Source organism: Dreissena polymorpha, chromosome 13, assembly GCF_020536995.1.
Source record: "Dreissena polymorpha isolate Duluth1 chromosome 13, UMN_Dpol_1.0, whole genome shotgun sequence".
Classification (NCBI taxonomy): Eukaryota; Metazoa; Mollusca; class Bivalvia; order Myida; family Dreissenidae; genus Dreissena; species Dreissena polymorpha.
Genome location: NC_068367.1, coordinates 15,544,830 through 15,566,603, shown reverse-complemented (window position 1 = coordinate 15,566,603; position 21,774 = coordinate 15,544,830). Strand labels below are relative to the sequence as shown.

The 21,774-nt window shown below is 38.9% G+C and overlaps 1 protein-coding gene across 1 annotated transcript in view; it reads right to left on the bottom strand.

Annotated features, from left to right (window-relative positions):
* Positions 1-21,774, bottom strand: part of LOC127855226 (NACHT and WD repeat domain-containing protein 2-like) — a 50,581-nt gene that overhangs the window by 4,629 nt on the left and 24,178 nt on the right. Inside the window, 7 exon segments of the mRNA XM_052390642.1 lie at positions 1-786; positions 1,808-1,914; positions 6,339-6,510; positions 7,728-7,866; positions 13,249-13,387; positions 14,654-14,798; positions 15,314-15,517. Coding sequence (XP_052246602.1) covers positions 1-786; positions 1,808-1,914; positions 6,339-6,510; positions 7,728-7,866; positions 13,249-13,387; positions 14,654-14,798; positions 15,314-15,517 — 1,692 coding nt within the window.

Here is a 21,774-nt window from a genome sequence, read left to right as displayed (position 1 = left end):
TGGTGGAAGATGGTACTGATAGACGTCGTTCAATACCTTTTCATCGAGGGACAGGAGATCCTCAAGTTCTGCTTCAGAAAGACCGCTTTTCGCCGCCGTGATGTAACCGAACGCGTGGCCGACGAGCGTTTTTCCATGCTGGATCTCAATGCGATCAAAGAGCTTATATATACTGTCATGGATTGTGAAAGCCAGAGACACAGTGTCAATTGCGGAGTACGATTTCCACCTACACACTTCGTCAAACACTAATTTCACATACAACGGAAGATTGCACTTTGTAAACGCCTCGTGAACGAGTTTCATTTGCTCATTGGTTAATGTCCGATTGGCGTTCTTCAGCCAGAACTGCAGTATGGACGCACTCAGATTCTCGCCGAGCGGTAACACGGGGATGTAATGCTCCTCTGTCTCGATCATGCTGTGCAGCGTATCTAATATCCCGTAATAGTTCGGCAGCGTCGAGACGATGAGACGCACGTGCGGTGGAAGTGACGTCGGCAACCAAGCAAGCTGGTGCGCCCCGTCGGCGCCGGATAGCTGGTCCAGAGAGTCTAGGATTAATATCAGCGGCCTGTCCTTGGTGGCGCTGGTGATGAGACGCTTAAAGAACGTCACGAGGGGCGACAACTCGTCCGGAATGTCCTCGTCCGGAAGTTCGTAGAGCCACATAAGCTGGCGCGAGAGGCTGGTCAGCAGCGGAATGATGCTGGAGCTGTTTGGAGTTGTGCCCAGGAAGCGCAGCACTAGGAACGGCGTGCTTTCGGCACTGAACCAGGAGCGAACCTGAAAACATACGTGAACACTTATTTCATATATTAGCATAGTTCCTGGATGACTGGGCTGAATTCATGTGCGTAAATTGTCATCCCAGACTTACCGGCGCAGTCCGCACACGTAAGAAAAGCGTATTATAGTTTACTGAAATGTAATATTAATTATTGCAAGCTCGTTAAATAAAAAATATTTTATTAAAAGTCTGTTGTAATTATTACTCATATTTGTAAAATGTTCCAAAGATCCCAATTCTCATTGCGTGGTACATTATTGCATGTTTTAAATTTAGAAATCATTTGTTTTTGCATTCGAGTATCAGATACCAACGAAAAAAAACTATTGCTGAAGTCTAATAATATATGAGTCGTGTTCTGAGAAAACTGGGCATAATGTATGTGCGTAAAGTGTCGTCCCAGATTAGCCTGTGCAGTCCGCACAGGCTAATCAGGGAAGACACTTTCCGCTTTACTGGTATGTTTAGTTTCAATGAAGTCCCTCCTTACCGAAAATCAAGTTTCAGCGGAAAGTGTCGTCCCTGATTAGCCTGTGCGGACTAATCTTGGAAGACACTTTACGCACATGCATTAAGCCCAGTTTTCTCAGAACAAGGCTCATATAATCATAATTAACGGTTGTGTGTCATCGTCGAAACCCCCGGTATATGCTCCCTTGTCACTACATTACATAAAATAATTCGGACAATAAGCATATCGTATTTGTGTGAACGTCCCATTGATGGTTATATTCATGTGTTATCCCACCACGCCCGTTGATGGTTGTATATGTGTGTCGTGTTCTGAGAAAACAGGACTTAATGCATGTGCGTAAAGTTTCGTCCCATATTAGCCTGTGCAGTCTGCAGTCATAAAGAAGAGACTGTTTTTATCTAAAAATGTCATAAAAGCGGAAAGTGTCGTCCATGATTAGCTTGTGCGGACTGCACAGGCTAATCTGGGACGACACTTTACGCACATGCATTATGCCCGGTTTTTTCAGAACACGACACATGTAGTAATGTGACATGCCATACCTGACTAGCCCCCTTGGCCATGAGCGAGGTCTTGCCGCACCCACTATCACCGTGAAGGACCAGCGGTTTATCAGACTTGCCGAGGACGTACTGCTGAATCTGGTTTACTGAAATATCGGGAAGGTAACCATTATATGGGTAGCAGTTTATCAGACTTGCCGAGGACGTACTGCTGAATCTGGTTTACTGAAATATCGGGAAGATAACCATTATATGGGTAGCGGTTTATCAGACTTGCCGATGATGTACTGCTGAATCTGGTTTACTGAAATATCGGGAAGGCAACTATCGAATGGGTCCGTGTATCTACCGTCTTCTCGTTTTTCGTTTTGCATTCGACTAAACGAAACACCAAAATCCACACATATTAATTCATATTCCGATTTTCTAATAACCGAAACAAAGATAATATACGAAAACCACAAAAAATGACTTCTTTTTTTTCAACGTTCATTGTACGACGGTATATATACACAGACTTGTATGTAAAGGTAATTTTTTTCCTTATCGTAAATTATGATTATTAATTGTATACTTACGCCACAGCAACCAATAAGATTCTCGTCGGGTGTGCTGCACATTAAATGAAAATATTTGTATTTTTATTATTTTTCTTTTTTCCCATCATCCGAATTTTCCTCGAAAAGCTTCTTTTTTTTTCGTTAAGCCAACATTTATTTAGGCATTGTCCTTTTACTTTTTGTGAAACGCTTATTTGTACAAAAGGGCAGCATTAAACGGTTTGGTCGTGTCGTAAACAAAACGAATCTGTCAATTTTCTCTAGTTGCTCGAAATCAGTTGGTGACAAATATTAGTTCAGATTGTTTTCGCTCAGCGGCCACTGCTGCTGGCTATGACACGTCAACAATTAACCCTTTGCATGCTGGGAAATTTGTCGTCTGCTAAAATGTCGTCTGTTGAATTTCTAAAATTAGCATTTTCTTCGAGTTTTTTTCAAAGAATACTATCAGAATAGCAAACAGTTTGGATCCAGATGAGACGCCACGTTCTGTGGCGTCTCATCTGGATCCAAACTGTTTGCAAAGGCCTTTAAAATTCAGCTCCAGCGCTTTAAGGGTTAACGGTTTCAATGCAGGACAATTTGCAATGGGGTTGGTGGCATAGAACAAATAAAAACAAGAAGCGCAAACAAATGACAAAAAGTCAAAATATTATTGATCCTTAAAAAAAATGCATGTGATTTTAATTAATGGGCGGAAGATAATGGCTGTGGTCGGTCGACTAAGATTTTCGTATTGTCGATAACATGCCTCCAGCTAACATAATGGCAAACCATAAATGTATATACGCTTTGTTTATTTTGTTCGTTTAGTATCCACGAGTGACAGTTGCAACTATGCATGGTCAATACTCATTTGTAGTTTTTATTAGTTACTTTAACACGTCAATTGCAAAGCCTGGTTCAGATTATGATTGTATAAAGCTGACAATATTGGACATATAGAACGCGTTGACTATGTTTTGTAAAAATCTACACTTTGATAGGACAAATACCTGTTGTTATTCTGGGCTGTCCGCTCGCCTCTGAATATATTTAACCCATTTATGCCTAGCGTCTAGAAAAAAACAACTTTGGCAAACAGCGTAGACCCAGATGAGACGCCGCATGATGCGGCGTCTCATCAGGGTCTGCGCTGTTTGCTAAAAGGAATTTCTGTAAGAAATATTCTAAAAATAGAAATAAATAGACCAGACATCCCTAATTTTGAAAATGAATTGGTCCAATTTAATGGTTTGAGAGAGTGCACTCGACATAAATGGGTTAAAATAGGAATCAAAATATTGTTATTTCGTTCTTACGCTATGTTTAACCGTCGAACAATTGATACATTTGTTGTAATATTATTGGAGTCCATAGACAGGTATACCATTATGTACAATACCTTTAAGTCAATAATAAAATGAATCACTGCTATAGTTGCCATGCAAGAACGGTTAGATATGTCTAATCAGGGGAGTATTTGAGGAGTGTAATTGTTGACTGTTTAATATCAGCATCTTAAGTATTCGTATTAACATAGCATACATATGAGTCGTGTTATGAGAAAACTGGGCATAATGCATGTGCGTAAAGTTTTGTCCCAGATTAGCCCGTGCAGTCCGCACAGGCTAATCAGGAACGACACTATCCGCCTAAATTGGATTTTTGAAATGAAAAGGCTTCATTTAAACGAAAAATGTCATAAAAGCGGAATGTGTCGTCCCTGATTGGCCTGTGCGGACTGCACAGGCTAATCTGGGACGACACTTTACGCACATGCATTATGCCCAGTTTTCTCAGAGCGTGACTCATATGGTTGACGGTTAAGATGTTTTATATGTAAAGAATCAGTTTTACCTCAAACAGAATGCGACAATGACATAACTGTTAAATGTTTATTGTATGATTAGGTTTTTTAAACGTGTTCAAAGAACCCTTTTAAATATTGCCCCCGTAAAACATTTTAGGATTATTTCTACGTAAACGAATACACAAAAGACATACTGACTTATTTGTGTAATGTGTATTGGTCGTATAACGGCAATTGATGATTATGTTGTTGTTTTTAAAGATAGAAACATTAGAAAGCATCAAGCTAGAAATGCATTTAACTCAATATGTGTTTCGAACAAGTTCTTTTATTTAAAAGGTCCTTGAACAATTTAACTTGTGTTGGCGTGCAAATAGCAATCATTTTCGACTATAAATCAGGTTACATTTTAATAAATTCTCTCGCAACGCGAGGGATTCGGTTTAACGTGAAAACAGTCTTCAATATATTAATAATTGATTATTCATAACGCTATAAAATGCAGTTGCCCATCGAAGTCGTTAGAATTGATTTTAACAGAGATTTTAAAATGTAAATAAAACCGCAACGGGAGATGTTGAGCTCTGTTGCATAGAAATTTAAATCTTTAGAGCATGATATATGATATGATATGATGTTATAGTCCCAATTATGTATTTTCTATATAACCATTGACAAAATTGCTTTAATAATGATTTTCATATTAAATGTTGTTATATGGCAAAAATTTCGGAATATAAATAGATAACTATTGAAATAATACAATATTTTAGGCCCCAACAAAATGAACTGGTTCAAAAATGACATACTCTGCCCTTATTTAATGTGCCATGAGTGACAGTAAAAACTACACAGAGGCTCACATTAAGGGTTGTTTCAGTCAAGGACAAACTCCGGGCAAAATAAGTGTATTAAGATTTCATTATTAGCATCATAAAAGGCTTTGAATATGCTGGCAGAAATTGTAACCGAATATGGACAGAATGTGTATTTTATTCTGCGCCTTTCGCTCGCTTTTTTTAATTAGCTCTATATTAGAAATGGAATAAACATATTTTTAGTTTTTATTTCGCTCTTTCGCTCCGAAGTTTCTTGACCCTAATCAGTCATTCAAAACTGATTTTGACTTGTTTTGGCAAGTTTTTTTATTAAATATAAAAAAGATAACACGGGTATTGCAGAGCTTTTGGGTTCCCGATTTAATGAGATGAATTAATTAAAGGACTGTCATCAATGTCATCCTCAAAATATGTTGTCATAAAATTTAGTAATGGCCTCATCAATCTCTTGACTTAAAAAAAAAATTAAATCTTAGAATCGCCAATTAAGCATAACGTAAATAGAGATTATGATTGTTTTGGACGTGAAAACGTTGAAAATACTTATTAAGCAGTAGTATGTTACAGAAAGTCTCATAGTCCAATTGATCCATGTTGGGGTGGAATTTTCAAACTAGCCTTCTGCTTAAAGGGGCCGTCCAACAGATTTTGGCATGTAATGAAGCTTGTCATTAAATGCTTTAAATGCTTTATATTGATACATTTAAACATTTGAACTAACAATCTCCTGTAAAAAAAGAAGAATACAATTTAAAAAAAGAAAAAAAGGAAACATCAACAGGGCTCGAACCACTGTCCCCTGGATTCCTGGAGTAAAAAGCCTCCCGCCTAGACCACTCAACCATCCACGCTCATGTTTTGAGCGGATGTATTTTATAGCTATATAAGCAATCCTCGTAGTTTCTCAAAATATCGTTTCGCGTCGATACGACGCTTTATCTGTTGGACGGCCCCTTTAATAAAAGGCCCTTTGACTAAACGCTGTGTTAGATTGAGCGGCTTTGTTCTGATGGAAAAAATACAGTATAAACTAAAGTGTGTCCGTGTGTACCTATGTCCTTTCGCCCTAATCTAAAGTGTGTCCGTGTATACCTATGTCCTCCCGCCCTAAACTAAAGTGTGTCCGTGTATACCTATGTCCTCCCGCCCTAAACTAAAGTGTGTCCGTGTATACCTATGTCCTCCCGCCCTAAACTAAAATGTGTCCGTGTATACCTATGTCCTCCCGCCCTAAACTTAAGTGTGTCCGTGTATACCTATGTCCTCCCGCCCTAAACTTGAGTGTGTCCGTGTATACCTATGTCATCCCGCCCTAAACTAAAGTGTGCCCGTGTATACATATGTCCTTCCGCCCTTAACTAAAGCGTGTCCGTGTATACCTATGTCCTCCCGCCCCTGAAACACCTTACAGGAGCTGTAGCAGGCCTTGAGATGTTGCAGCACCTCGACGTATACGGCGTTGCTGGATAGCTTCTCGTTCTTGGCCATGGCGTTATCAACAAGGCGTAGCACGTTGTCGTAGAAGTGCTGACAGAACGTGTCTATGTAATCCTGCAAATCACAACCAGGGCCTTTAAATGCGTCAACCAATCCTTAGACTTAAGAATATAAAATAGGCTTTTCTCAAGAAAACCCTCTTCAGAGTTTGAATATATGCAGACTGAAATGGTACTAATTTCGTTAACAAACTGTTCTAAATAAAGAATTATACTATAAAGGTATGTAATGACATGCTAGACTTCACTTTTAGAGAGTTCTTAAACATGAAAGTTTTAGAATATTCTTGTTTTAGACCAAGGTGTAAGAATCGGTTGGTGAATACATGCCCGGTATATATTGCACGCCATTTTGAGCTTTACAGTTACCTAAGCGACACAACATCGTTTATCGTTACCACACAATGGCTTTGATTACAGGAAAATTGAAAGACAAACGCATCAAAGATATTAAGTAGACACCTCGTTGGTAGTGTCAGTTTACTCGGATCGGGTGCCCTGAATCTCGTCTATGAAGTATTTGAAAACAAAGTTTATTGTTATAAGCCGAAAAGCGTTCAAGCAGCATTAAATAAACCCGTTTCTACTTAACACTTCTGTTTAATTAAAGGAATCGTGCCACCTTTATTACGTACCCCTATATTAAACACGTGGACTCCCTACGTTATTTATTGAATACCGGTAAGTCCCTCTTTGTGTTTGATTCTCTGTGCGAGGCCTACTCAGGAAGCGTTCTCAATACCATTCCAAAAGAATAAGTACCGGTTCTATCTCGGCATCGGAACCGGACTCTATACAGTTTCGTTAAGACTTGCCCTTATGAGGAAAGTCTTTCAAACAAACTGCTCTAACGACAACAGGCCATCATACAAACTGCTCTAACGACAGTAGTCCATCATACAAACTGATCTAACGACAACAGGCCATCATACCAACTGCTCTAACGACAACAGCCCATCATACAAACTGCTCTAACGACAACAGTCCATCATACAAACTGCCCTAACGACAACAGGCCATCATACAAACTGCTCAAACGACAACAGGCCATCATACAAACTGCTCTAACGACACCAATATATCATACAAACTGCCGTAGCGACAACATTCCACATACAAACTGCTCTAACGAGAACAGTCCATCATACAAACTGCCGTAGCGCCAACAGTCCATCATACAAACTGCTCTAACGACAACAGGCCATCATACCTAATGTCCTAACGACAACAGCACATCATACCTACTGTCCTAACGACAACAGGCCATCATACCTTGTGCGTCTCCATATCGATACCCTCCTTGCCTCCCCACTCGACCTTGAACTTGACGATGTTCGTCTCTGGCATCTTCACTGGAAGTTTCTCGTCTCTCAGCGTCTTCAGCAACTTCTGAGCCTCGCCATCCACGTTCCTATGCGATAGCAACATACTGCAGCAAGGACTCAATTTAGCAGCCACCGTCTGAGGCCCATTCTTTAGTTTAGTATGATGACTTTAATGACACTTTGATCCTATCAAACTATTTTGCAACATAGTATATGTGGCTTAACAGGCTTCAGTATAGCCTTAATGTTACGACTAGCGTATGGGCTCATCACTGAAGTCCGTTCCAAGGATCTAAATATTTTTCCCACCCATACTTATAGCAAAAATTGAGCAGAAAATTGAATTCGTGCATAATTGCAACATCAACAGGCAACAGTAGAGCTTCGATATAGCAGCTTCCGTGTGGGGCTTATGAGTTAAATCAATCCTAAGAATGAAAGGTATCTTTAATACCTGTCATGTTTTGACACAAAAGCGAACGCTTGCAGTTATCAAGTCAACGAAATTCGAGCTTAATTGACATAGTCCCAGGCTACAGCAGAGCTTCGATATTACGATTGTCGTCTATGGCTTATAAGTTATGTCCAGTCTTTAGAATTCAATGACTCAATAATCCCACTCACGTCTATAGGAAAATATTACAGCTTGCTAGTAAACGGGATTATAATTCCAGTGCAAAAAGGGCATTAACAGTAAAGCCTCGATATGGCCACAGCCGTCTGGAGGTTGTCAACTAAGCCGAGTCTTAAAAATTTAAGGTTTCATCGATCCGAGTCTCGCATTTCTACAACAGAAATATAATTATAACATTTGACCAATCGATGGATATGGATTTAAAGCGCAACATCACCAGACTATGTGCAGAGGTGCATCGATAAAAAGTTACCCCCGGGGGCTGACATGTTTTGCCAGTTAATTTAATGCACGTTCCTAAGCAATCGCAAAACACACGCGTAGAGCGTCGTTTCAACGACTACCGTCAGCGCTTGTACTTTTGGAAGGTAGACGGAATTCGCAATCCTGTGCTTTAACAATAAATTGCAGTAGATCAGCAATACAGCGATATAGCTGTAACCGTGGTCTCATCAGTAGATACGATTCCAAAACGTAATACTTTTAGAATTTATTCTGAGTTTAGTCAAGTAATGCCATGCCTCCTATGTATAGATAATATTCTATGTCAAAACCAATGATATATACATGAAATAGGAACCTGTTTTGGTGTTAAAAGGAACACACTTTATTAGTTTAATAAAGATTGTGCATTGTTATCTAAATGGTCCAGTCAGCAATATTTTGCTGTGTAAAACGTTCAGCTCTGCAATTAGCCTGTCATATCTCGAATACTAATATATGTATTGCGTTTATACTTGCACATTGGTTATCTACATGTATACTATTCACCACTTGTGTACTTCAGTGATGTTGGTATGATATTGTGCCATTGACGCGCTAAGTAATCGCAAGTATCGCATCTGAGTTTTTTCTATTTCCAATTGTTAAATTAAAGGGGCCTTTTCACAGATTTTAGCATGTATTGAAGTTTGTCATTAAATGCTTTATATTGATAAATTTAAACATTGGACCTAAAATTTCTATTAAAAAACCCACAAGAATACAATTAAAAAAAATAGTTACCCTCAACTGGGCTCGAACCACTGACCCCTGGAGTCCTGGAGTAAAATATTTTCCGCTTAGACCACTCGGCCATCCTTGCTCATGTTTTGAAAGCTTGTATTTTTTACTTTATATAAGCAATCCTTATATTTCACAAAATATATCGATAACAACAAAACTTTCCAAATTATTCAATCGTTTCGCGTTGCAACGCTTTGTAATTTTCAGGTTTTCAAATCGTCAAAAGATGCATATAATGGATATTTTAGAGTATGGTAAATGTTCAGTATTACTATTTCCTCACAAATATCATAACTTAAACAAAAATTTGCGAATCTGGAAAAACTTTTTTAAAATATGTCAATTTACTAAAACGTGAAAAGGCCCCTTTAAGTAGTTATGTATTTATTACATTGTTCCCTGGCCTAACCCGGTTTTGTTGTTTTTTTTGTCTGTTAATGTTTCGATTGCCGATTCGTAACGGAAACCTTTTTTTTTTACTTATGTGATGTTTATGGGTTTTTTTATATAGAAAAACGTGTGAATAAAACACAATTTCATATTAGTATTATCTTATAAAGACCTTTACGATAAAGAAAACATAAGATATTATATTTGAAAATAAGGTTTTGTCTGCAAACGATTGTAATTAATAAAATGTGCACACTGTGTTTATAAGGATAAATAAAATAAATCGATATAAAACAATATTTATTCATTAACATATATACATGTATCACTGATAGTAATGGTAGAAAGGTCCTACTTTAAAAAGGCGAAACACGTACTTAAGAACATCGTATGATAGAATATATATGTATGTTATTGAAAACGTAATTTCATATTTTACCAGACTGTTATGTATAAAAGGCATAATACACGTAACGCGTGCGAGTATATACCCACATGCATTGTGTAGGAAACTGCGTGGTGGTTTAAGCGATGTCAGTCTACTACCAATCCAAGGATTGAATGTTCGATATCCGGCCCGAACACATAACGTATGTGGTAGTTGGTTATACATTATTTTTACGACCCCAGCCCCTTCTTCTGATAACAGTAGAGCGTCTGTAAGTTACTGTTATAAGCTTGTGCACTAGGTTCTTTTTAACTAGCTAGGCAGGAACCGGTGTGAGTTGTTTGACTGTGATATGAATGAAATACAATTGAAAACTGTGAAAACCCAAACAAAAACAAAACAAAACATCAGTATTCTTTATAGAACTATCGTTGATTATTTTGTTAATATACTACATGTAGTTAGTTAACCGAAAATCTAGTGTTCAGTAGTATGTATAACTAAAACAAGATGTTAATATTCATGAAATCATCTTTAGACACTTATTTAGTTTTAAAGAAGACCAATTAACCCTGAAATTAATATCGCAAAACCTGAGCATATACTTAAAATTTATCAAAGCGCTAAAAGGCTTAGAGTTGTTCAATATGCGTAACACTTGGGAAAACTTGGTTCGCACCGATGTAAATTATGTTTATATCAACACAGATAGTAATAATTCAATGCAATTGTTAAATTAATTTACTTGCAGACTTGGTATTCACACTTAAATTTTATAAATACATGTATGCGTAACATTTATGTGTTCATTTTTTTCATATAAATAAGTAACATGTATTTGTTCATTTTCTACAATAATACAGAATTATTGTTGCCTGAAGGATTTAATTCCAATATATACCGCAGAAAACGATAGAAGTTATTTCTCTGCAGTGTGAAAGTACATTGCCAGAGATTCGTTAATTGCAGAATTATTATTAGTACAGCATTAATATTGTTAACTCTACTTCTAAAATGTGTATACATCGTGGACTTCCAAAACTTGTACAAACCGAGCAAGGATCCCGTTAATTTTTTTACAACACTATTTTCCACATAAAAAATGCATTTGAAACTGTTTCTTATGATTTTTATGTATTGTACTTGTAATGGATTTTTATTATAATATATTTGCAGACAGACAATATTTTAAGTACGCGTAATTTATTATTTGTGTCGTGTTCTGAGAAAACTGGGCATAATGCATGTGCGTAAAGTGTCGTCCCAGATAAGCCTGTGTAGTCCGCACAGGCTAATCAGGAACGACACATCCGGTTGTATGGTATTTTTCGTTTAAAGGAAGTCCCTTCTTACCGAAAATCTTGTTAAGGCGGAAAGTGTCGTCCCTGATTAGCCTGTGCGGACTGCACAGGCTAATCTGGGACGACACTTAACGCTCATGCATTATGCCCAGTTTTCTCAGAACACGACTCATTTAATTGAAGCTAATCGGCTTAGTATTTAGCCAGGCGCGATCCAGTTTGTTTGCACATTATTTATATCTACATTGCACAATTGTTACATATGAATGTAATGCTTCTTACTTCATTCTGAAAGAAATATAAAATAAATATTATATTTGTATACATTTTTTTGCATACAGGCGAGTTTGAATTCAATAACTAACACCAATAACCCATCAACACAAACTTGAAAAATGTTCGTGGTTTTACTAGTGACAAGGTCCAATATATATTTCATATTTTGCATTCAGTTATCTAAGTTCAAAAGAACTTTAATAAAGTCCTTCAACACATATACATGTATTACCCAGGTGTATACCCTTAAGTCATAACATGACGTTCCGATACTCAGGACAGTGACAAATTAATATCAAACCTTTTTAAAAAGTGTATTAGCTTAAAGTCATTAGATAAAATTCCAATACTCAGAACATTACCGAATTTAAGCTTAAACCTTCATAAAGTCGACTGAAATTAACCTTTATAATATATGTTATAACAAGCAAATTCGTTGAATTGATATCCCCCGCCAATATGCTTCTGGACACAAAAGTGTTATATTTGACACTAAAAAAAGCATTTTTGCAAGATACAAAGGGCCATAACTCCGTTATAACAAGATGGTGTACAACGCCATTTGGCGTGCATCATCCTCTTATCCATATATATCTATACCAAGTTTCAATGAAATCCGCCAAAGCACTTCAAGATATGGCTCCGGACGGACGAACGGACGGAAAGACGGACGGACGGACAACGTATTTTTTTAAGATACAAAGGGCCATAACTCCGTTATAACAAGATGGTGTATAACGCCATTTGGCGTGCGTCATCCTCTTATCCATATTATATACTCATACCAAGTTTCAATGAAATCCGCCAAAGCACTTCCAAGATATGGCTCCGGACAGACGGACGAAAAGACGGACGGACGGACAACGCCAAAACAATATCCCGCCGCCGATGGCTGGGAATAATAAACTCAATATGAGTCCCGCGCTACGAAAACAGTGTTTCATGCATGTAAACTGTCCTCCCATATTAGCCTGTGCAGACGGCACAGGCTAATAATGAACGACAATTTCCGCCTAAATTGGATTTTCGCTAAGAAGACACTTTCTTAAAAGGAAAAAATAAAAACAAACGGAAAATGTCGTGCGCGATTATCCTATGAGGACTGCACTGGCTAATTTGGAAAGACACTTCACGTAAAGTCCGTTTTTACGAGAGCATGGCTCATATGAGTCGCGTTCTGAGCAAACTGGGCATAATGCATGTGCGTAAAGTGTCGTCCCAGATTAGCCTGTGCAGTCCGCACAGGCTAATCAGGGACGGCACTTTCCGCCTCAATTGGATTTTTGCTAAGAGGAGACTTCATTTAAACGAAAAATGTCATAAAAGCGGAAAGTGTCGTCCCTGATTAGCCTGTGCGGACTGCACTGGCTAATCTGGGATGGCACTTCACGTAAGTGCGGTTTTCCGAGAGCATGGCCCATATGTTTCTAAGATGAGGGTGGGCGCTATAGAGTCAATGAACGATTGAGTTTACCTTGCAGCGAAGTCCACGAACTTGGAGGCGAACCGGAGCAGTGTAACGTTGATATTCTCGATCTCGCGTACGTACGCCAGACAGTGGTCCTGTACGTTCTTGGCCTTCAGGATACCGCGAGTGATCTCCCTTTCGGTGACTGGAATTGGTTTAAACCTATTAATTTTAGCTCGATTGCATCGAAACCTTGACGCTAATTGAAACTCCATTGAGTCCGTTTACAGTACTTGGTGTGTTTTTTGGAGATTTAAAGAACGCTCACACAATGGGGATTGAACCCATGACCACCCGGCCGCTAGGCGGACACCAAGTGAACCCATGCCCACCCGGTAGATAGGCGGACACCAAGTGAACCCATGCCCACCCGGTAGATAGGCGGACACCAAGTGAACCCATGCCCACCCGGTAGATAGGCGGACACCAAGTGAACCCATGCCCACCCGGTAGCTAGGCGGACACCAAGTGAACCCATGACCACCCGGTCGCTAGGCGGACACCAAGCTTGGTTCTGACCACCCGGTCGCTAGGCGGACACCAAGTGAACCCATGACCACCCGGTCGCTAGGCGGACACCCAGCTTGGTTCTGACCACCCGGTCGCTAGGCGGACACCAAGTGAACCCATGACCACCCGGTCGCTAGGCGGACACCAAGTGAACCCATGACCACCCGGTCGCTAGGCGGACACCAAGCTTGGTTCTGGATACATTTATATCTTATGACGAATAAAAATTCAAGCGGTTTGCATGTCATTTTTGTTTGTTTTATAGCTTATTAAAACTGTTTTCAATGCACGTGCAATGAGTATGGAATTTGTTCTATAAATACAGAAGGACCTCAATGTCTAGCAGCTTTCAGTTCCCAGTTTATACTATACATGTACTATTAAACTCAGTCTTGTTCTTTGCTGTCTGCGCAAGCTAATCAGGGACGGCAAGTTCCGCCTTAACTGAATTTTCGTTTAGAGGAGACTTTCTTTTGAGGAAAAAACCCATAAAAGCGGAAAGTGCCGTACCTGATAAAAACAGGTTAATTTGGGATGACACTTTACGCCAATGAATTAAATCCAGTTTTCCCAGAAACAGGCTCAAGTTCTTCGTCTTGAAGGATTATAAGTTATAAGTTTGTAAATTTTACTATTTAAATGCAAATTGAGGCAATTTTTTACGAATGACCTTTGTATACATAGTTAAAAGTTGAAAATGAAAAAAAGAGAACCTAATAAATAAAAGTACATTTATAATAAAATGTATATTTAAATCGATCATCATCACTTGGTTTGTAATGTCAACTCCATGAAATAACATACTTAAGCAAGTGTTTCTTAAAACAGACTTAAGAATGTTCTAGGAGATACGGGCACTCAATAAGGTCGCTGCTTATTTAAAAGTTGCACGCGCCCGTACCGGACATGAAGAAGTTGTGCATCTGCTCGCGGTTGATCTTCTTCGCGATGAAGAGCACCTGGGCCGCCTTGCGCAATATCCGCTGCAGCTTGCCCAGCGTGTCCCACCACGTGGCCTGGTCCGCCTCCATCAGCCTCCGATTGCGCTGAAAAACGCGTCGCCATGGTTAGATTAGTTGAAACCTTTTTATTTAAGCTCCATTGCATCGAAAGCAGAAGGCTTATTAAAACGCTTTCGAGACCGTTTCCTGGGTAGAACTTTGTGTCTTTTCGGGGAGATCTAAATAACGCTCCCACAGCGGGGATCTAACTCGTGACATCCCGGTCGCACGGCGGACAGCATATCTACTACGCTACGGCAACCAACTGACATCATGATTACGACACACATCTTTAGCTTTCAGCCCTACCTTATAATAATAATGAAATATTAGGTATGTCGATACGACGATAATCAACAATAGGTCAACGTAGAAACGCCGTTTGTTGCATAATTTTTTGGGGGACATCATAATCCAAGCAACTTTGTCCTGCATACTGATTAATTGCAACAGTAATTACTTAATGCTTATTTTTTATCGAAACTAAAGCAACGATATGCTGTGCATACGGACAATCAGTGATCGACCATCATTTAAAACGGAACCGGAAATTCCCATACCTTGTTGTTGAAATTTGTAAGGATGGAGCTGATTGGCTGAAGGATGAAAACTGCAGGAACTGTATTGTCGTCTCGTTTGTACCAGAGGTCCATGAGTGCAAGTTCACCCGGGTCATTCTGAGTGCATTCCCGTAGCATGAGGAATTCCTCGGCGTCGATGTGGGTCGGGATGGGCCGGTAACCGTACTTCTGACCAAGAAATACCTACAAGCAATCACATGTGAAAATATGTCGTAAATTAACCTTTTCAAGTAGTGCAGTTCTTATTTTACCCAGACGCATGTGCTCTTGGTGCAGGTTGAAACATTTACCAACAGACGCATGTGCTCTTGGTGCAGGTTGAAACATTTACCAACAGACGCATGTGCTCTTGGTGCAGGTTGAAACATTTACCAACAGACGCATGTGCTCTTGGTGCAGGTTGAAACATTTACCAACAGACGCATGTGCTCTTGGTGCAGGTTGAAACATTTACCAACAGACGCATGTGCTCTTGGTGCAGGTTGAAACATTTACCAACAGACGCATGTGCTCTTGGTGCAGGTTGAAACATTTACCAACAGACGCATGTGCTCTTGGTGCAGGTTGAAACATTTACCAACAGACGCATGTGCTCTTGGTGCAGGTTGAAACATTTACCAACAGACGCATGTGCTCTTGGTGCAGGTTGAAACATTTACCAACGGACGCATGTGCTCTTGGTGCAGGTTGAAACATTTACCAACAGACGCATGTGCTCTTGGTGCAGGTTGAAACATTTACCAACAGACGCATGTGCTCTTGGTGCAGGTTGAAACATTTACCAACAGACGCATGTGCTCTTGGTGCAGGTTGAAACATTTACCAACAGACGCATGTGCTCTTGGTGCAGGTTGAAACATTTACCAACAGACGCATGTGCTCTTGGTGCAGGTTGAAACATTTACCAACAGACGCATGTGCTCTTGGTGCAGGTTGAAACATTTACCAACAGACGCAAGTGCTCTTGGTGCAGGTTGAAACATTTACCAACAGACGCATGTGCTCTTGTGCAGGTTGAAACATTTACCAACAGACGCATGTGCTCTTGGTGCAGGTTGAAACATTTACCAACAGACGCATGTGCTCTTGGTGCAGGTTGAAACATTTACCAACAGACGCATGTGCTCTTGGTGCAGGTTGAAACATTTAACAACAGACGCATGTGCTCTTGGTGCAGGTTGAAACATATACCAACAGACGCAAGTGCTCTTGGTGCAGGTTGAAACATTTACCAACAGACGCATGTGCTCTTGGTGCAGGTTGAAACATTTACCAACAGACGCATGTGCTCTTGTAGCAGGTTGAAACATTTACCAACAGACGCATGTGCTCTTGGTGCAGGTTGAAACATTTACCAACAGACGCATGTGCTTTTGGTGCAGGTTGAAACATTTACCAACTCTTGGTGCAGGTTGAAACATTTACCAATGAAAAGTGTGTGTAGGTCAACTTATCGTCGTGATATTAGTGGGAAAAAATTAAACACTGCACAAAATAAATAATCAACCACGCTCCGTAAAAATCGTAAAACGTTGATGTGCGTAAAATGCCGTCAAATGTCATCGTGTGAAGTCCGCACAGGCTTATCTGGGACAGCACTTTCCGCTTTTAAGGATTTTTTTGCTTAACGTAATTTTTCTTCGTAACGAAAATCCAGTCGAGGCGGAAAGTATCGTAACTGATTAGCCTGTGCGGACGTCACATCATAATCTTGGACGAAACATTACGCGCATGCATTAAGTCCGATATTCCTAGAGCGTAACTTATTTTATAGAAAGCTCTCCGCATAGAGTCGTATTCTCTAAACCTCTCTATAATCAAAGCGCTGAAGACACTGAAATTGTTCGCTATTGCATAATCTTAGACGCAACTCGTTTTTCTAAATTAGGTTATAATATTTTAAATCGCAAGCTTGAAATGAACATAAACCATTCATATTTATAAAGAGTGTGTCATAACGAACATGTCGAGATGTGTTCGAAATGTTTTTCATCCTCTTTAAGTTATAGATGTTAATTAGACAAAATAACAACACAATGTCCCTTTTCACGTTCTGAAGGCATAGACAATTTGCTTAAAATGGTATGATGACAACCAAACATAAAATAAAATTTTCCAACGTATTAAAGGAATATTGTTGGAATATCGAATCCTATCACACTTAGAATATTATTTCATGATGGAAATTCCCTTACAAAACTTGTGTTTTTTTGACAACATATACAAAACAAATTCAAAATATACAAAACGATAATTGATGAAAATTAATAAAAAATAAATCTGCGAGCAATACTTTTTACTCACGAATTAGGTAATCATAAAGACGGCGCTGTGGAATCTGTTTTGTTGTTGATGCATTACTTGTTACCCTACCTTAACATCGGTATAGAACACGCTTTTTCGGCGTAGCTGTTTTACCCAGCTTTTCAGGGTAAATGGACTTTAGACACAAATGAATACATTCGAATATTACATAGGCTTATTCCACAGAAATCCCCTGAACTTTGGCAAATCACTGAGTCTGTGCACAGCGTAAAGGATGTAACACTGTTCAGTGTATGGAATTCCGGACTACTCTCTGCATGTTCAAACGACACATAAACACAAATTGTAGCCCAGTTACAATTACGCGTTAAAACATTATCTTTTCAGGGTCTGTACTCGGTCACCTAATCGTCAGCGGAAGACATAATTGATTATCGATTAACACAGTTTTGCTTTCAAAATAAGAAAACAAACACATCCGAAATAAACTCATTTAATTATCTAACCACAAATGTTTGCCGTACACGGTCAGCAAGTCTGGAAATCGCTCCTGAACGCTTGAATAGGCTACCCTTATTTGCCAGTTTGCTATACAGTCAAACCTAAAACCATCTTAAAATTGTGATCCGAATTCAACGGTAACCTGTGGACAACGGTCACTTCGGTCATTTCCCTTGACTGACCGCTGTTCTCAGGTTTGACTGTATTTGCTATTTTGAAATCAATTTTATTTCGAAAGACATTGTTCTAAAATGAGCCAATTACAATTCGCAATATATTTTTTTACCCGCTTCATGCGAAAATGGGTCTTATGCCATATGCGTCCATCATAACTATAGCCCACCTAGTCTGCGCATCTCTCGGTCTGGTCAGGAGATACATAATGAGACCATAAAACCTTGCGTGATTTTATAGCGGACACCATCGCCCCTGACCTGACTGCGCAAATGCATAGGCTGTGTTTGAGCTACCCTAGCCGATAGGTCAGAAGACCCATTTTCGCATGACGCGGGTATGAACGTGTGATTTATACGTGTCAAAAGATAACTGCGTGTTAATCAAATATTAACATACTATTTATTTCGATGGTAAAGAAATAAACTCATGATAAGCCATGTGAGGACACATATGATGTGAACTCACGTAGTATAATTTAATCTACTAACAATAATGTGTGGTCTGATTATAATAACACACATTTCATGCGGTGAATATGCGACTAACAAGTGAAAAAACCTACAATAGTTAAACTTTTGTTTTCAATTTAAATGTTTAGAAAAGTAAATTTCAAATTTTATTTTAAATTCAGCATAAACGATCGATATCTTAAAAACAATATGTGTTGTTATATTTAGTTGTTTTTATGTTTGGTTTTAGCGATTGTAAAGCATTTTTGTCGCTGTCGGTAGTTTACCTGTAGTTATTGGTGAACTCATGGCTCAACTTTTTATATAATGAGAACTTTTAAATTAAACAAACTTAACCTTATACTATTGCGTTGTTATCACCCGTACAATTTAGAATACAGGTGAGATGACCGCTACCTGTTGAGAACAAAAGAACGTTTCCCACACATATCAAATTCAACCCCGGTGTACTAGCAAGCATTATCAAAGAGGTTACAACAGGCGCGTAATAGTGTATTCGACTCTCGATATTCAACAATACTTGTTGATCAGCAAAAGTTGTATTTTTCCTTATCTATTAATAGTCTCAGATTTTGAATGACATTTGCTGCGCAGAAATACCACGTGATTAAGACGCAGCAAATAGTGGACTATGTATATCATATATAAACATTGTCTTTAGCGACAAGTATAATTAAAAAATGTTTATTGATTTCTTTCTATATACGCACCGTACAAAAATATTCCATTTAACACGATATCCACATTATGCGTCTATTTGTGAATTAATATAGTGGAAGAACTGAAACACTGGCAAAAATGTGCAACTCTTTCTCGGCGCGGATGGGCAGTTATCAGGTTTTGGGTCTCTAAGAAATCCGGCCAGCAAAACGTGGTATTAACCTTACTTGCTCGCAAGCGAACAAATAAAAACAAGCCGGACAGAGGACCTAAGTAACTTAACTGTTATGAGCAGTAATGTTCACAAGGCAGCATTTTTGAACGGACTGATACCATTTTGATACTCGATATATAATAAGAATAAAATTAATGGCTGTTGTGTACATATGTTGTTATGAGATGATAACAATTGTCACTTAAGAGCATTACAATGGTTTTACTATTGTTATAGGTGGAAAACTTTCATGCTCCCTTGCGACTATGTTTTTTTTCAACGGATGGTAACGGACGGGAGACCAATTTTCGAACTCTGTCGATATGTATTTAGAACAAAAAATCTGAGAAAAGTTCGTGAACATTCGGTAAAACCGTAACATCTAGAGCATTCACACGGTTTCATTTCAGCGATATAACTGGCAGTCATTTTTTCATGGACAGAATCGTCTCTGATCTCAGCCGAGAAATACCGGTAATTAGAACAAAGGTTATGAGCAAGTTACATGATGGACAAAAAGGTGACTGTTCAAAATGTCTGGCTTAGGCATAAGGAATATTGCCCCCCATCCTGTGGCAGCAATGTTTATCAACGGACCGATTCCATTGACACATTTAATCAAAGCATCACAATAACAAAATAATGTTCTGCGCAAGGTTCAGATTTTGCAAAACTATTACTTTTAAAGCCTAATAAGCCTTTAAGCTTTTTCTTTACTTCGACCGAGTGAGCTGTTTTTTGCCTTACGTGAGGGAGTTTTGAGTTTAGCCGAGATATCATTTTGAACATGTTCTTACCAAGTTTCATGAAGATTTGTTCGAAAAGTATAATGTTTATTACGAACAAGGACAACGTGTGAGCAGGTTAACTGATCGTCGTGATATGACTGAAAAGCCGCGCTCTGGCCAAACCGGACTTAAGGCATGTGCGTACTTAAGGCATGTGCGGACTTAAGACATGTGCGGACTTAAGGCATGTGCGGACTTAAGGCATGTGCGGACTTAAGACATGTGCGGACTTAAGGCATGTGCGGACTTAAGGCATGTGCGGACTGAAGGCATGTGCGGACTTAAGGCATGTGCGGACTTAAGGCATGTGCGGACTTAAGGCATGTGCGGACTTAAGGCATGTGCGGACTTAAGGCATGTGCGGACTTAAGGCAAGTGCGTACAGTGACGTCCAAGATAAGCTTGTGCAGTCCGCTCATTCAAATCAAAGTAGTTGATTAGCTGAGTCTATTTTGAAAAATCTCTTGGCGGCGGTTTTTGTCCGCTTATTTTTTCATTCAAAGACAAATATGTGTGTTTATTGTATATTACAGAATATTACGTTTATAGAATATGGAATATGTTTATATATGGCATTTTCATTTCCATTTGCAACACAAGTGTTGCATTTTTGTCGTCGAGATGCCATACAAGTTTGAAAGTTCCTTAAGCTTTCCATTTGGCAAATGCATACATATCTGTTCATTTTTATCCTCCTACTCATTTAGTATTGTAACACCATAAATCAATATCTAAAAGTCCATGCAAAAACTGTCCACGTTCCAACTACCACCCCACGATTTGATACAATCAAACGAACCGGATGTGAACATCAATTTCCGGCAATGTCACGCGACACTCGCTACTTAACCGATTATTTTTCTGATAAATCAGTCGATTTCCAACGTGGAGCGAATAGTTAACCATCGAGTTTAGTCGAGGCAGTGACTTTTTAGATGTAACGACTTGTTAACCGAGATTGATAAATAAAGCCTCCGGGGCAAGACGTGTGGGACAACTGTCAAAGTGAAGCTTTAACTGTCCCTCTTTAATCATGAAAAATTTAACGCATTTTATCTAACAGATTCAAGTATTCATTTTCAGACATCTTACAACTAGGTGCAATTTAATGTATCAAGATATAGTCAAAAATTTGAATTTTAAGACAAAGAAGAAAAAAAAAACAAGAAAAAAACAGCAACAACGTTTAGCTACAATAAGATCGGAATCCAAGTAAACACCTTAAGAACTTCCGTAACATTAATAACAGTGTAAACTCTTCAAGAGGCCTATCGACGGTATATGCGGTTTTTAGTTTTGTTTAAGATTATCTTTTGAACAAGTATTTACTGAGTGATTGCTTGACATATGTGCCTTTATAAACGC